This window comes from Paramisgurnus dabryanus, chromosome 13 (assembly GCF_030506205.2).
Source record: "Paramisgurnus dabryanus chromosome 13, PD_genome_1.1, whole genome shotgun sequence".
Classification (NCBI taxonomy): Eukaryota; Metazoa; Chordata; class Actinopteri; order Cypriniformes; family Cobitidae; genus Paramisgurnus; species Paramisgurnus dabryanus.
The window spans coordinates 25,842,953-25,855,465 of record NC_133349.1 but is presented as its reverse complement, the minus strand read 5'-3'; the positions used below and the strand labels follow the sequence as shown (position 1 = coordinate 25,855,465).

The 12,513-nt window shown below is 39.0% G+C and overlaps 1 protein-coding gene across 1 annotated transcript in view; it reads left to right on the top strand.

Annotated features, from left to right (window-relative positions):
- Positions 1-10,362, top strand: part of gask1a (golgi associated kinase 1A) — a 28,710-nt gene extending 18,348 nt beyond the window's left edge. The window contains exons 3-5 of the mRNA XM_065246220.2: positions 4,125-4,247; positions 8,511-8,614; positions 9,218-10,362. Of these exons, the coding sequence (XP_065102292.2) occupies positions 4,125-4,247; positions 8,511-8,614; positions 9,218-9,422 (432 nt within the window). The 3' untranslated portion in view covers positions 9,423-10,362. The remainder of the gene's footprint in view (positions 1-4,124; positions 4,248-8,510; positions 8,615-9,217) is intronic.
- The last annotated feature ends 2,151 nt before the right edge of the window (positions 10,363-12,513 follow it).

Here is a 12,513-nt window from a genome sequence, read left to right as displayed (position 1 = left end):
TGTCCACATATGTGGACACACAACCTGATCTCACGAATTTCCGTGGCATTCTCAGATCCGTGAGAATGCCACGGAAAAATGAGCAAAAAATTCCGTGACTATCCCACGGAACTTTGTGAGATCATGTTGCGACACACCAGGGGCCCTATTTTAACGATCTAAGCACATTGTCTAAAGCGCACGGCGCACAGTCTAAATGGGCATGTCTGATGCCACTTTTACTAATTTAATGACGGGAAAAATGGTTTGTGCGCCGAGCGCACAGTCGAAAAGGGTTGTTCATATTCTCCTAATGAGTAATGGGTGTGTTTTGGGCGTAACGTGCAATAAACCAATACGAGTTTCATCTCTCATCCCCTTTAAAAACAAGTTGCGCTGGTGCTATGTCTAATCCCTATTTAGATGATGGACTTTGTAAACTGAAAAACTAAGCAGAGGAAGAAGACCCTCAGTTTGAGAATAATGTTAAATAATTAGTTGTTTTCATTTTTATTGAAACTTAATATTTTTTAATTAAAACCTTTTAAAGCCTTTTTCTTTCAGTCATAGAAGTACAAATAGCAGGCTTTTAGTTGCTGTAAATGTATTGATATCCTATATAATCAATGTAATCTCATAAAAAATAATTTTCAAATATGCAAGAAAAGGTTTGTACTCTAACAATACAAACAAGAGAAAAAGAATTTAAAACGTGTGGAGAGCCGAAGCATTTCAGCACTCGGACAGCGCCATGGGATTTTTAAAAAGCATTACTTAAAATGTTTCTCATCTCACCATATCCACAGGTACAGAGTCATCATATACAATAAATTCATAGGGTAGCATTTAAAAAACATTAAAAAATAAATGCATTTGTTTAAAGCAAAGCATTTATTTACTTACCAGGCACCAGATGAAGCAGCTCTTTACACTTCTAACGTTTCATAATCGGTCCTCATTTATGTCCAAGAGACTCAATAATAATCTTTTACATTTTAATCCTTTAATCTTTCATATTTAAAAGCGTTTTTGTGCAGCTGCGCATTCATGTGTGTGATAAGCAAACCCGCGTAGTCTTCCCGTTTGGTCGCATATTACTAACGTGCTCTTTAAATAACAAAAAAAAAACATATTGTGCCTTTAGACTTTAGACCAGGTTTTTGTTGGTCAATGGTGTAGTCTATTTTAGTTGCCTCAAAATAGCAAGCCGCCAACAATGCGCCTGAACACACCTCGTTTTCAGATCAGAACGCCCATGGGCGCAAATACATTTGCTATTTAAACAACGTGGCGCTAAACATGAAAATTATCATTGCGCCGGGTTGAAACCGTGTTATTACACGGCTCGTTGGAATGGTTAATTCTGATTGGCCACTCGCAACATTTGGAGGTTTGATTTTCCCAGATAACTGACAACAAAGGGTAACCCGGATGCAAATCATTTAGACAGGTACAGTTTAATATTACACAAAATTTTTATATAAATGTGTCTTTTAATAACATGTATGACATTATATTTACAAATGATTAAACAAAATAGCATTTTCGTGACATTTTGAACATCACCGAAAGTAAACACGTTTTCCCGAAAGGTCTGCATTTAAAGCAACACCAAAGAGTTTTTTTTACCTTTAAATAATGTTTCCAAATAAGTTTCAGTCGTTCATCCACTCGAAACAGGGTTAACGGCACTTTCACATTCGCTTTGCAGCCCTCTATCGGCCAAAACCGCACTAAAGAAGTTGCCAACCGTCAGGTCGCGGTCCTGTAGTTTGAGTGAAAACTACAAAAACTTGCTTTACGGCAGACCTACAATCCAATCAGAGCCAGCTTTGCTGCAGTAGGCTAAATTAATTACGACTGTGGTAATGGACAACCCGCTTCCAACCTGTAGGGGGAGCAAAGAGCAAAAACTCTTTAGTGTTGCTTTAATAAAAATGAGCAAATGAAATATTTTAAATCAATATTTAATGCTTCTTACCTTACTTATGAGGTAAATAGCTGTGTAATAATCGGGGTAATGTACAGACAGCCGGTTGTTATCTTGAAATAAGCCCCTTCAGTGTTACACAAGACAGCTGCCTATACATTATTCCTTACTGAACAACTGCAATCTTATTGTAAAGTGCTTTCTGTCATTTACTGTAGTTTTCGTCACGCTGATGTAAATTCAAGTGTTTGTTTTTAAAATAAGTTTGTTTTTAGTTAGTTATTTAATGCTATAAAAACGGTGGTGTGATGTCATGATTGACAGCTGTGATATGTGTGCATTTTGAGAGAGCGAGGGCGGGGCCTTGATTTCCCGGCTTTACTTCCTGCTCACTACTGCACAGGGCTGGTCCCGTAACGCTACTGCCAAGACTCAAGACCCAAGATGTCAGCACCATTATCGGGACACTGGCAGCTTCACTTTTCACCAATGGGATGGAAGATGGGATGCTGTATGGCAGAACAGCACTTTTGGGAGTACTTCAACTCGCCTGAAAAATCTGCTCCCCTTCTCCCTCTCATAATGGGAGAGGGAGGGTGTTACTGCGGCGAGTCGAAGTACTCCCAAAAGTGCTGTTCCGCCATACAATATAGTTCCTCTTTTAAATCCGCTTAGAAAAGCGCTACGTTTTATTTTGTACCACCAAACTTGCTCGTATAACTACTCGTCTTAAATAGGAAAAACGTTGATGTGTTTGGTCACTTCTAACTTTATCTCTGAGTGGTACCATTGAATGAATGGGGCTAAGCTAAATGCTATCGAAGTGTCGCTGCGCGCCCCAGCGCTTACGTGCACGCACTAAGATGATAGAGGGATGTATCAACTCTTCTTAGTTAAGGTAATGACATATTTTAATATTGAAAATGAGTAGACTATTCCTTTAACTCACGATAGTTTTTCCGAAATACTATGCTGCCAACTGTTTGGCTTTCTGCTTGTTTTGTGACTGATGCATTTATACCAAGTTTGAATGTCAAGTGTAAAGGACAGCTAAGCCTTACTGAGTGACTGAATTATAACTGTACACTGTATAGCTTTAGAAAGAGACTTAGATTAACAACTAGGAATGACGTGCCAGACACTTGTTCATATGCTGATAGTGTACTGAGAATAATATTTTAACATTCAGTGCCTGTGACAGCTGCTGTCAGTCAGCCGTATCAGCAGAAGACAGTCATCAACACACATCATCAAACTAAAATCATCTCTCTCTCTCTCTCTCTCTCTCTCTCTCTCTCTCTCTCTCTCTCTCTCTCTCTCTCTCTCTCTCTCTCTCTCTCTCTCCTCACCACCAAGACTGTGATAACCTTAGGGTATGATTATGTAATGTTCTTACCCAGCGCTGCCAGTGAAGCATACTGTAGTGAATGCCACAGAGCATTTCTGCTGAAGATATTTCCACATCACAGACTCACAATTTTGTATTCTGAACCGTGTGTACTTTTGTCAATGACAACATTCGTTGTTTATATTGGGCTTTGTTCGGTTCAGTATATACTGTAAGGTGAAGGTTTGGATGATTTAGTGGTTTAGTTACAATCCCCTGCTGGAAGATGTTATAACTACACCATTAAAGGAGCAAAAGGCTAATTGGTTGATTTTTTAGGAAAAAATACTGGGTTATTTAGAAGAGTCAGAAAGGGACACACCCAAAAACAACCCATCATTTTTTACAATGTACTTTTTGTAGGATCAGTGGCCAGCCATTTCATTCATAACCCTAACTATCATCTTTGGATAAACAGAGCTGTTCTGAAATCAGAGCTAGTTCACCTTACTGTGTGAAATACAGAAGCGATGTGTCAGTATGGACATTTTTTTAAAAGTAAGGGAATACATAAGCCAGTAGACACAGCACCACAAGGTTACACCTCACCTTTGCTCAACACTCACAACATTTCTCACCACACACAAGAACCCAACGGCCATAATGTTTATGGAGGTAAACCACTGTATTACCACAGGAGGACTCTTAGGGCAGCAGGTTAATGGCTTGATTTGTTTAAAAGGAAAGTTGGTGTTAAGTGTTTGACTTTGTGTTCTGTCAGCTGTATGGCTTTTCTTTGTGGGCTATGCAGAATAGCAGTGTTTTACTGCCATAAACTAATCATCCAGCTTTATATAACCAGTGTGTCTGATTCATTGTTTTCTACAGGTCAATGACAGACTGGACCGGCACTGTTGTGGATTCACACCAGATCCATCAGAATTATGTGTAGAAAACCTGCTGCATGTCAAATGTAGAAACCCAAAGGACTTAAATCTCGTCCACATCCTGGTAAAGACTTTTCACTTTTAAAGTGTCTGAACAGCACACAACATCAATATTCAAATATACCTGAAACATTCATCTTTGAAACATATCTGGGGCATTATTCAAACCAAAGAGAGTAAACATGCATTTATGATGACACTATGGATTTAGTGAACTGAAACAGTTGCTTTTTTATCAAGTTATATTGACTGAGCTCACAACAGGGTCACATAGCAAGGATTGCTTTACTATCAGGAGAGTGTAGTATGACCTTACTTTCAATCTGTGTGTAGCTTTCCAATATCAAAAGTAATATCTTTCCGCCAGCTCTTAAGATCCACGTGAGGTTTGAGGTCCCTTTCAAACTGTGAGTTAGAAACCCAAATAAATTATATGAGACAGCTGAAACGAGTCAAGGCGATGGGAGCCTTTAGATTGGTTTTGCAGTCATTATCTGATAGTGTTTGGAGAGCTGAAGAAATGGCTCTGGTGTGGTTTTGGTTTAGGTTTTTAGAGTCAGTCTGCTAAAGTCATCTGTTTTAATATCGCTTGCCCACAAGAGCATTCCCCATTTCACAGCAGAGTCCTCTGCAACCGGTCTGAGCAGTCAAGCTGTGTCTTTTGTTACCCTGAAATTGTGCATATTGTCGTACAAGTCATTTCTAAAATAAAGTTGTTGATATTATGAGTTACGCAATGGGAAAAATTTTGAGAGCTAGAAAGCATACAGTATATAGGAAAAATATACAAATGTCTTTAAGGATATCTGCACCGAATATCAAATATATTTAAGCCATAAGGTACAAGAGGCTGTGCTGTATCATGAATAAGTAAGGTGTTAGTGAGACCAGCAGGGGGTGCTCACCCTGTGGTCTGTGTGGGTCCTAACACCCCAGTATAGTGACGGGGACACTATACTGTCAAAAAGCACCGTCTTTCGGATGAGACGTTAAACCGAGGTTCTGACTCTCTGTGGTCATTAGAAATCCCAGGATGTCATTCGAAAAAGAGTAGGGGTGTGCCCCGGCATCCTGGCCAAAACTTGCCCATTGGCATACTAATCATCCCCATATCTACTAATTGGCTATATCACTCGGTCTCCTCTCCACTAATAAGCTGGTGTGTGGTGGGCGTTCTGGCGCAATATGGCTGCCGTCGCATCATCCAGGTGGATGCTGCACATTGGTGGTGGTCGAGGAGATTTCCCCATTCATATGTAAAGCGCTTTGAGTACTGAGAAAAGCGCTATATAAATGTAACGAATTATTAAGTAACGGCTAAAGGGCGTTGCATATTAGTGCATCTTTCATGAAGTTAAATTAATAAAAGCATTCCTTTCGTTAGAAAGAAATGGTCTGTGACCGTGAACAACAACATTCCAATGTGTAATATGCATTAGAGCTCAAATAAAAACAACAACCGATATGTGTGGTTGCTAAGGGCGCAATGATGAATAGAATTGTTGGGTGAAACGGTTATAGCCGTGTTTTATTATGAATAAAGCAAAGCTATTGACCAATCAGAATCAAGAATTGGAACTAACCGTTTTATAAACAGTAACAAACCAAACTAAGTGGCATTTAAAGGGATAGTTCGGCCAAAAATGATATTAAACCCATGATTTACTCACCCCCAAGCTGTCCAAGATGCATATGTCCATTGTTTTTCAGACAAACACATTTTCAGATATTTTAGAAAATGTTTTAGATCTTTCAGTTAATTAAATGTGAAGTTACGGGGTCCACGTCCTTCAAGGCTTCCAGGATGATAAACAAAGGTCTTCTGAGGGTAATCCGCGCGGTGGTGTTGTAGAAATATCCATGTTTAAAACTTTATTAACGAAAATAACTACCTTCCGGTAGCGCCGCCATCTTAGACTCCTCTGTATTCAGGAGAGAGTATTAGCGTAGTGTACGCACTTTTCTTAGTTACGTATGACAAATTCGGAGGGCGGGGGCACAGAGCAGCAGCAGAGTAATCTCTGTAAGTTGCGTAAAGCTATGATCTTGAATGCGGACGCGACTAAGATGGCGGCGCTACCGGAAGGTAGTTATTTTAGTTTATAAAGTTTTAAATATGGATATTTCTACAACAACACCGCGCGGATTACCCTCAGAAGACCTTTGTTTATCATCCTGGAGCCGTTTGGATTTATTTTGTGAAGGATGGACGCACTTTTTTTGGACTTGAAGGTCGTGGACCCCGTAACTTCACATTTAATTAACTGAAAGATCTAAAACATTTTCTAAAATATTCGAAAATGTGTTTGTCTGAAAAACGATGGACATATGCAACTCGGACAGATTGGGGGTGAGTAAATCATGGGTTTAATATCATTTTTGGCCAAACTATCCCTTTAAAGAGATATAACTTAAACAAAATGTACACTTTCGTTATATGCACTGGAATATGTTGAAAGATGTGATTAGCTGGGTTTTTCGTCCAAATGTGAAATTAATCTTTTCAAAATTTGCAAAATAAGAAAAACAAACAAATGTGAATTAGGTGCATTTCCATCAAGTTGTTGGAGTGAATGTCGGTGGTATTGGTAACCCACAGTAAATAAAACAAAGCACGCTTAGAAAATGGAGACAGGATTGCATTTAGTTACGATTGGGCAAGTTATAAATTTACTAGCAGTGCAGCTTGTAATTGCCAAACTGAATGCTGTGCACAGAAAAAGAAATGCAGCATTTTTATGCAGGCACTAACAGCAAGGGCATTGCGATGACATTGAAAGGACGTTAAGGTTAAAAGTAATTAAAGAGCACCTATCATTCGATTCACAATTTTACATTTCCTTTGGTGTGTGAGTGTGTTAGTACATGTTAACAATATGCAAAAGGTAGATACCCATAAAAAAATTCTTGGACTACAACAAACACACGGATTGTAGGAAATAGTTTACTTCCTGGGATTGGTGACATAGACTGAAAGACCGAAAATGAGCATAATTCCTCCCGTTTTGGACTTTTGGAACCTTTAAGTTAACTCCTGTTAGCATTGCATTGTGACGGAATCTTTCAAACATGGTAAGGAGCGTTTCGGACTTAGCCTTTAAGTTAACTCCTGTTAGCATTGCATTGTGACCGAATCTTTCAAACATGGTAAGGAGCGTTTTGGACTTAGCCTTTACGTTAACTCCTGTTAGCATTGCATTGTGACGGAATCTTTCAAACATGGTAAGGAGCGTTTCGGACTTAGCCTTTACGTTAACTCCTGTTAGCATTGCATTGTGACGGAATCTTTCAAACATGGTAAGGAGCGTTTCGGACTTAGCCTTTAAGTTAACTCCTGTTAGCATTGCATTGTGACCGAATCTTTCAAACATGGTAAGGAGCGTTTTGGACTTAGCCTTTACGTTAACTCCTGTTAGCATTGCATTGTGACGGAATCTTTCAAACATGGTAAGGAGCGTTTCGGACTTAGCCTTTAAGTTAACTCCTGTTAGCATTGCATTGTGATGGAATCTTTCAAACATGGTAAGGAGCGTTTCGGACTTAGCCTTTAAGTTAACTCCTGTTAGCATTGCATTGTGACCGAATCTTTCAAACATGGTAAGGAGCGTTTCGGACTTAGCCTTTAAGTTAACTCCTGTTAGCATTGCATTGTGACCGAATCTTTCAAACATGGTAAGGAGCGTTTTGGACTTAGCCTTTACGTTAACTCCTGTTAGCATTGCATTGTGACCGAATCTTTCAAACATGGTATGGAGCGTTTCGGACTTAGCCTTTACGTTAACTTCTGTTAGCATTGCATTGTGACCGAATCTTTCAAACATGGTAAGGAGCGTTTCGGACTTAGCCTTTACGTTAACTCCTGTTAGCATTGCATTGTGACCGAATCTTTCAAACATGGTAAGGAGCTTCACATTTCTGGCTGATGTCAGAGGTATTCAGGCTAATCACAACGTACATATTAGCTGGCCAATCAGGGGCACAGGCACTTTTCAAATCGGTGAGTTTTGTTCAAAATTAGTGCGTTTCAGGAAGACAAGGATATCTGGAGCTACACAAATGTATGGTATGTGGAAAATAACGTTGTTTTTAGCAAAGAAATATGTGCTCTTTAAAGAATACAAAAGAAAAATAAAATTGTTCTGAGAAAAGGTTTAGGAACATTTATTTTTGGGTTGATATGTATGTATTTAATACATTAATACCTAATGGCATTCATAGATTTTTTTGTGTGACTTATTCTTTTGAGGTCATTGTATTTGCATAAAATAAATATGCATGTGTCTGTGCACAATACGCAGTATATAACCTAAGTAACCTTTATCCATAGGTTCGTAAGACAGAACCATCCAGACTGGTTTTTATTGACAATGCAGGAAGACCTTATCAACCACAGGACAACCTTAACTTCAGACTGGTTGAAGGCATTGATGAGTAAGTATTCATATTTTCAAAAATATTTAGTTGCATCCGAAACCTTTCATACTATGTAGTAGGTGTAGTAGTTGCATCCGAAACCTTTCATACTATGTCGTAGTGTTCGAAAAACTGTGAGTGAAAAGTAGTTTTAACTGTACTGAAAATTGAAAGGTTGTATGCTTAAACAACAGAAGAGTTAATTCAGTGCACCACTGAGTTGATTTAGTATGCCACTGTGCCAATATGACACCTGAAGTTGGGTCATAACACCTGTACTTGTTAAAAGTTCAGTAGGGTGCTTTAAATGAATGTGACGAGTGAATTAGAAGAAAATATTATATTTAAAATCGTGGAGTAAGAGGCTACATGAAACACATGCCTGTGATGCTAACCCCGCCCTGGCTTCTTCTGATTGGTCCACTGTTTTGAAACAAACAATTTGACCAATAACTTGACATGCTGTGTTAAAACTAAGATGTGGAAAAAACAAACAAACTTGTAAGCCAAACCTAAAGGGATGTTGTTTAAGAATCTTGTCCCTGTTTAGGAAACAGAATAAATGGTATTCAGCTTTAAATAATTTCAATCCTTATGTTGTGTTACACTCGTGTTTGACAGGTTTCCAGAGAGGGCCGTTTCAGTGCTGATGTCAGGATGTCTGGAGAAGATGCTCTTGCGTTCCCTGTTTTCCGATCAGGAATTCTGGGTTAGCAGAGGAGGGGTGTCAGGACTTAAATCTCTTATACACAATGTGGAACAAAGAGCCAAGGTCTTGCTGCAGCATATTGAGGAGAAAAAACTGAGACTTAACAGAGACCTATGACCATGAAATTCATATTGTCAACAATCCATTACTAAATTCTCAGTAGACTATAGTAATCCTTTACATGTATTGATTTCAATATATTTAGGTTGATGAAAGTGTTTGGTTGCTGTTTAGAAGATCCCCTTAAAATGAGGGGAGGCGGTGAGTTTGAATGGAGTCCATTTTGTTAATAAGGGTTGAAAATCCTTAACCTTATGAAATGCTATTGACGTCTGAGAAAAGAGATTCCAGATGGTCATTTGCAAATGAGGAGTCATCCAGGGGTCTATAACTGTGAAGAGACCTCAGATTCGCTAACCAGACATGATGTGATCATGAAGTGTCACACGACGACAAGCAATTTGTCTGCTGATATTGAATGTGAAAAGACACAAAGTGACATTACATCCAATTAAAGGCAAGTAACCTAATTTAGTGTTATGAGGAGCAGGATTTTAGACCAATGACATTTTACAGTGGGCGGAGCATTCCAGTGCATTAACGCAGAAACTAAGAATCTGCAAAATGTCCTGGTTAGAATATATGCCCAATCTACATAAAGGGGCAACTTCCAGTGGTTCCCAAATTTGCCTGTGTGCATCCCACACCCCGCATTCTTATCACTTAATGTTTTTTATAAAAAGTCGGCCCCTTGGGACCATCTCATGCCCCCCAGTTTGAGAACCACTAGTCTACCACATCCCATCCTGTAAGGCACAATCAGCATTTGATGTTCAAGTCACAAGTCAAGTGTTTTTCTTGAATTTTGTATAGTGTCCACTCCTTAAAACTACAAAAACAAGAGAATTGAGGCGTACAAGCTAAATGTTTAATGAAGGTTGATATAGGACCATGAAACTGTGTTGTGAAATGAAACTAGGAAACCCCAGCTGGTTGGGGCTGGTTTGCAGAACACTTAAGCACTTCTAAAGACTCTGAATTTATGCTATCATATGTTGTGTTACAGTTTTTCTCCATTGGTTTGGCTCATTTCTTGAAACAGAAATTACATTCTCAAAACTCTAAGATAATTTGGCAAAACAGTCTTACAGTTCAGCTCAACACTATAGCTTGCTTGCAAAAGCTCATATATTTCCCAAAACTGTTCACTCATGCTTCAAAACTCAATTCCTTTCCCATATAAAGCGTCAGTGCCACAAAAATGGCAAATATCCTTCTCAACTGCTTTGCCTCATTTCTTGAAACAGACGGACGTTCTCAACACTCTTGCTGCTTTTGTCAAAATAAAGTGGATGGTTCGGCACAACAACATGGTTCAACTGCAAAAGCTCATACCTCTCACAAAACAGTTCACTCGTGTGTCAAAACTAAATATCCTTCTCATTTTAACAGTCAGTGCCCCCAAAATGCATCGTCCCTTTGGCATTGTGTAAGCACTGCAAGTCGAAATGTTTAGATGTTTTGTCACTATGGCAGGGGACCATTGAAATATCTCTTATGTCCACCTTTCAGTCTTAGCCCTTTATTGACAATGGTTACTGTACTGTTTTTTGTCTAGCTAACAAAATACAATTGTGTATAAAACTGAAAAAAAAAAAATGATTTTAGGGAAGAGTAGCCTCCAAGGTTTGACACCACACATTGCACTCACACTGCCAAGGAAATTGTAACGACTTTTATTCACACACAAAGTAACTTCCATACACCAGACCAAAATAAAATATATAAAGCATAATATACTCTAAAATAAACACAAAAAACAATGAAAATTATATGCAGCCTGCTGTAAATAATGCGGGAGTTTCAGAACTAACATTTCTTCACTGGTCGCTGTCCTCACCCTTCCTCTCCTGGCCACCATCCTCACCCTCCTGACCATCCACACGCTGCTGTCTGTCTGGCCACAGATTCTTATCCACATCACAGTGTATTACTCTCCATTGCGATGCAACGAGGGAACAAAACGGCGTGCCTGTCGCAACCATCCCCTACACTGATCTCCTATAATATCCTAACACGCAGCGTTCATCATGGAGCAGGGACCTTTGATTTTGAGCCCTATGCTCATATATCTCCACCTCCTAGAGGAGAAAAACTCAATAGGATTGAGGGAAGGAGAGTAAGGTGGTAGGAACACCATGACCATCCTTGGATGAGTAGTGAACCAGTCCCTGATTAGCAGGCCACTGTAGAAATTCACATTGTCCCATACAATGACATATTGTGGTAGGTGAGGCCAGACGAGACCTTTCTCATTTTGAGGGATCAAATCAAAATGAAGGCGGTCCAAGAAGATGAGGAGCATCTGTGTATAGTATGGGCCAAGACCATTCTCAGATATGGCATCAAACATAGTTATATTGCCCCCTCACTGGCCTCGGACATCCACCGTGGCCCGGTGGGCAATAATTTTATGGCCACGTCTTCGGGCCTTGGCGAGGATGTGAGGGGCCTCGTTCCTTCCAATGCCATTATTCTCTACAAAAGCGTAAACTCCTACTTTGTTAGTCAAGTTTTAGTTTTACCTGACTGTCAATTGCTGTAATAAATGTATCAAATGTTCGAAGCATTCATATATGTTATTCATGGTATTATGTTCTTGACTAATTTTGCCAGTTGAACAGACTATTGTGCATGTGATGACTTATACAATGAAATGACGCTGACACATTTTGGAGTGAACAACCATTAGACTGAGAATCAACCAATCAGTTTAGATCAACAAGATCTATTCACTTGGAAATTGTGCTAAATGTAGGCTACCTGTACTTAATCAGTTGCAAAGATGTACTGAGCTATTGAGACATGTACTTAGATATTTGCAATTTGATGAAATGAATGAGAAATTCAATTCTGTTGTGAACACTTGCCAAGTGGTTTGGAGGTTTGTCCATGTTGTTTTGAGAATGTAATTTCTGTTTCAAGAAATGAGCCAAACCAATAGAGAAAAACTGTAATATCATGTGTCAGGCTTTGCTACATTGGGTCTCTAACTAAAGCTTATATTATTAACTAAACTACATGGTGACTGGTTCTCATTAGTTTATAAGTAAAAAGTCAAAGTAAATTATAAATATAAATGAATTGAAGAGCTCAGATGCAAAAGCCACTAAATGCCACCTCCATTCTCTCGACATGTATAATAAGT